This window comes from Silurus aristotelis (genome assembly GCF_946808225.1).
Source record: "Silurus aristotelis genome assembly, chromosome: 10".
Lineage (NCBI taxonomy): Eukaryota > Metazoa > Chordata > Actinopteri > Siluriformes > Siluridae > Silurus > Silurus aristotelis.
In genome coordinates this window covers 12,573,175-12,577,892 of record NC_139583.1, presented here as the reverse complement: position 1 = coordinate 12,577,892, position 4,718 = coordinate 12,573,175, and the positions used below count along the sequence as shown (strand labels likewise).

The 4,718-nt window shown below is 39.6% G+C and overlaps 1 protein-coding gene across 2 annotated transcripts in view; it reads right to left on the bottom strand.

The window, feature by feature from the left end:
* Nucleotides 1-3,279, bottom strand: part of phaf1 (phagosome assembly factor 1) — a 12,874-nt gene extending 9,595 nt beyond the window's left edge. The window contains exons 1-7 of one of the 2 annotated variants that reach the window (XM_083552110.1): nt 3,125-3,279; nt 2,461-2,989; nt 1,416-1,498; nt 1,206-1,312; nt 952-972; nt 551-630; nt 262-356 (exon numbers count right to left, since the gene is read on the bottom strand). In XM_083552110.1, the coding sequence (XP_083408236.1) occupies nt 262-356; nt 551-630; nt 952-972; nt 1,206-1,312; nt 1,416-1,498; nt 2,461-2,524 (450 nt within the window). In that variant the 5' untranslated portion in view covers nt 2,525-2,989; nt 3,125-3,279. Of the gene's footprint in view, nt 1-261; nt 357-550; nt 631-951; nt 973-1,205; nt 1,313-1,415; nt 1,499-2,460 lie in introns of both variants that reach the window. The other variant, XM_083552109.1, reaches the window with a different exon arrangement.
* Between the last annotated feature and the right edge of the window lie 1,439 nt (nt 3,280-4,718).

The following is a 4,718-nucleotide window of genomic DNA, read 5'->3' as shown; positions in this document are numbered from 1 at the left end:
ATCAATTGAATTGCTATTTTTCAGTGTATTTGAATGACAGGTTCCAAAAATATCTAGGTTACAATCTATCGGAAATAGAATAGATTGTAGTTAAATTCCTGAACGTGATTGGTGGAGAGGTGTAATTAAGCGTCTATAAGACTATAGGTCCTTCAAAATTAGGTCCTTTAAGTTTCACCACTTGGCAGGTGTGTTACAATTGTTGGAATGTGATGGAGATCAAGTGAAAAGCACATGCAGCAATGTGGACAGGCAGCTTACCTCGTATTTCGGGGCTTCGCTCCACGAGTCTAACTGGAAGGAGAATGAGAGACCTCTGAAGTTCAGATGGAAAAGCTGTTCTGCAGCATTGTACACTGGGTGTGGAGAGACAAGTACTTTAATTACCATGAGGAATTCTTTGAAAGGTCACTGCATGACACTGCATGCTTAATGTACATTCCTTCCAAAAGAGACATCCAAACACACTGTATAATTGCAGTCCATATAAATTCAGCCAATAAAGCAGTGTTTCTTCTATTGTAGGAGTGGAGAAGATTGTATGACGTACCTCCTGGGTGAGTAGCGCCAAAGGACTGGTCAATCTGTTCTATGGTAGGTGCTATTGCCTGAGAGTTAAAATGTACTCCACTGTAAGATAAGGATGAAGAAATTAGGTTTGTTTTGTGCAGCTCTTGGACAATACGACTAAAATGCTGTTTTTCCCCAGAAGATGGCGCTGTATCCCTAAACCAATGACACATTTTTCATGTTGCAAAAGATTGTCAAGCAAGGCTGAGATGCCATTTTCTGGTCAGTACATGACCTAAGAGATGCTGATAAGTGTGTTTGAGTAAAGTTTTACTGTATTTTTATTTTTATTTTATTTTTTATTATTCAGCATTTACTGCTTTAGCAGACAAACTGATAATATACATCGTATAACTGAAAATATGCAGGTACATTACTTACCAGTATTTCAGTTTCACCTTGCTCCGTACACTTCAATAACCTGCAAATATTAATGCTTGACTTATTGCAAATGTCTATTTAAATGTGAACAGAAAATAGACTGAGCGTGAAACACCACTGTTCTCAGTTTCTGTGGTTAGACACACACACACACACACACACATACACACACACACATACACACACATACACACACACACATACACACACACACACACACACACACACACACACACACACACACACACACACACAAACAAACAAACAAGCACACAACCTTCAGTCTCTGATTGCAGGCATCAAACAGCAGTTTAATTCCATCCTGAGTCAAGTTGAGTATGAGGTCATGACTGAGTGGCATCTATAAGAAAGAGAACAATGTTAATGCCTTTATTATTGACTTTCCCCCCACTTTTCTTCTTTTTGTTGTTGTTTACAAATTAGGACGATTCAAGAATCCTTACTTGTTCGCTGTAGAGCACCTGGACATTCTTCATAATACGGCAGTGTTTCTGCAAGATGGAAATGGCCTGGGCCAATGGCATTCCTTTTAAAAAAAAAAAAAAAAAAAAAAAAAAAGTATTAGGATTAAAATGATCAGATAAAGTAAAGTATTATAAAAAAAAAAAAAGAGAATATTTCAGTATAAAGTATTAAACATCAACATTTGTTTTATCAAAAGATAAGAAATAAAAAGGGTCAGTCTATTTCACAACAGTATACAAGTATTTATAAGTATTCAGACACCAACGGGTTTCCTGATTTTGTTTCTGTAAACTGCCGGACTCTAATCTAAAGCAGTTCAGATAAAACTCATGTCGCTGTCCAAATAAATATGGACCTGTTTGTTTATGCAGTGTGAGATGTGGTGTCAAATATAAGAATATAAAGAATATCATTTTTTATATATAAGAATAAGAATAAGTTTTCTTTATACTTGATTTGTCTCAAAGCACTTTACTGTTTAACCATGCGATGGAATTGAGTACATTTTTATTTTTTTAATTGATACCCAAAGCTGTGTACTTTATCAGAGTATCTTCATTATAGGGAAGGTGTATTACATCCAAATGCGTTAAATAAGAAGCGTAACCACAGCAGTTCTCGCGAGAGTTGGTGTGAAATAACGGTAATCTCGCTGCGCGACTGAAACAATAGAGAACTCAAACGGGTGTGATGTGCAGGAGAGATGATCGCTGATAAACAAAGAAGATCCCAATTTAGTTTTTTTAGCTGGGTGCATTTTCTTTTGTAAGATATTTAAGAACATCCAAAAGTGTGTGTTCCTCCAGTGAGAATGTGAAAATTGTAATCATATTTAAGAAGAATATTTGTACTTTAAGTGCCATGTAGTTCAAGTAGAAAGCGTTCTGGATCCACTACTGTAATGATCACTGAGCACTTGATTATTAAAGATCTTACTCTAGAACGATTACTCAACATCTGGATGGTGTCAGGATTTGAATTCCGACCAGTAGCTCAAAACAATAATCCTGTTTTGGCTCTTACCTAATGCGAATTCCCATTGTTCGTTTCCCAAAGAGCGCTCAGGAACCACCTCCAGATCCAGCATTGAGTTCTCAGTGGGCTTCTCGGACTGGGCCAGAGCTTCTTTTTCTCTCACACACACACACACACACACACACACACACACACACACACACACACACACACACCAAACCCCTCCTGCTACGCACCCGTCAGTGTCGCCTGCACCTCTGTCTCAGGCCACATCAACCTCTGTGTAACGCCGTCAGACGTGTACTGAAGCTCGGTTCTGTTCCGCACCGGATCCCAGACTCGGGTTTAAAGAGATCGTGTTAACTTCTCTGTCTGGTGATCATCAGTGTGTGCATACTTATAATACCGGGATGAAGATACAAACCCGTTAGTTAGAAATGCATCTTTTTGTTAATCGGAAAGTGAAATAAACACATGAGACGTGTGTTATATAGGACGATGGTTACAGGTTGTCTTTCCTCTGAATAGACTGAAATGTAATCAGTCCAGCGAAATGCTCAGAATACACTCGAGTACACTGAACCCGACATGTGCCAACATCACACACACACACACACACACACACACACACACACACACACACACACACACACACAGATTGTGAAACCCAGTCACCCTTCTGATCTAAATAAACACGCTTGTTTTTTCTTACTCTATTCTCGGGTGTATTAAAGCAGCCTGTGGCTCTGTGTGAATGATGGAAGACAGTCAGCTCTCTGTCCTCTCAGACTCCAGCTAACGGTTTCGAAACGAACACGTCCGAACACGTCCACAGGACACACGTACACACACGTCCACAGGACACACGTACACACACGTACGTACACACACACACACACACACACACACACACACACACACACACACACACACACACACACACACACTCGCACTGCCTTGTTTTCTTTCTTCACTTGAGGTTCAACAGCTAGCGAATTTCACACCATACCATGTCAGTCCCATCCACTTTCCTCGGATCCAGTCCCGCTTCTCAAATCTGTCCTTTAACGCTGCGGTTTCGCTGATGTTCCTCGTCAGATCGAGACAATAATAATAAAATCCCCACAACCCTGCACAGTTCCAACGGCAACTTCCATCAAAAACACCTCGATCAGCTGATAGTTCAACTTCCGGTGTGAAGAGCCGCAGCACTTCCGACACCGCGAGCGTTGTTCTGACTGTCAAAGTAACAGTCCTGCGACCTGTTTTATTTCGGGGTCGTTAAAGCGCTTGGGATTTTTTTTTTTTCCGAATATTTTTTTTACACTAAAATCCAACTCCGTCGTTGCTTTTAAAAACGGTTACTCATTCCATTGTTACTGATTTGGAAAACATTCTAAATGTCAAATCCGCAGCGTTTCGCCTTCTACATACACACTCAGCGCAGTGTTCAGATCACTGCATGCAGTAACTGCAGCTTTCCGAGTTGGATACACGCTTCTAATCTTTAACACATATCTAATAATGTCCACTAGATGGCAGCATACACAGCGATACGGGCACTCGCGCACGCGCACGCACGCACACGCGCGCACGTACGTAAAGATCCCAATGTCTATTGAGACTAACTGGTGCCTAATATTGAGGATTCTGCACGGTTTCTAGACATCTCTGAATGCAGATTTCATTTATTGGCCATGCTATACGCGTTACAAACACACACACACACACACACACACACACACACACACACACACACACACACGGATTTGATCTGAACTGGATCCTCGAGGTTTTGCCCAATCTTGTGGAGTCCATGCCTGCTCGAGTGCATACTATCATTAAAGCAAAAAATAAAAAGGATGTACCAAGTATTTAGAAACTCTACGGAATCTAAAAAATTGGTGAAAGCATTTCAAAGATCTTTCTTTTCACTCCAACTGTTGTCAGTATTATTTGTCTGAAAACTTTAACAGAATGTAATTTCTTAGTGATCTCAGACTTTAAGACACCACTGTAGACAGACAGACAGACAGACAGACAGACAGATAGACAGATAGATAGATAGATAGATAGATAGATAGATAGATAGATAGATAGATAGATAGATAGATAGATAGATAGATAGGTAGATAGATAGATAGATAGATAGATAGATAGATAGATAGATAGATAGATGGATCGATGGATCGATAGAGATGTAAAAATAAAGACAGTTATACTTTTTTAATAACAATATCAGTAAACAATTTAATTGAACACAGAAACCTCTTTGTATTTGTTCCTTACACTATATTATGTTTTTT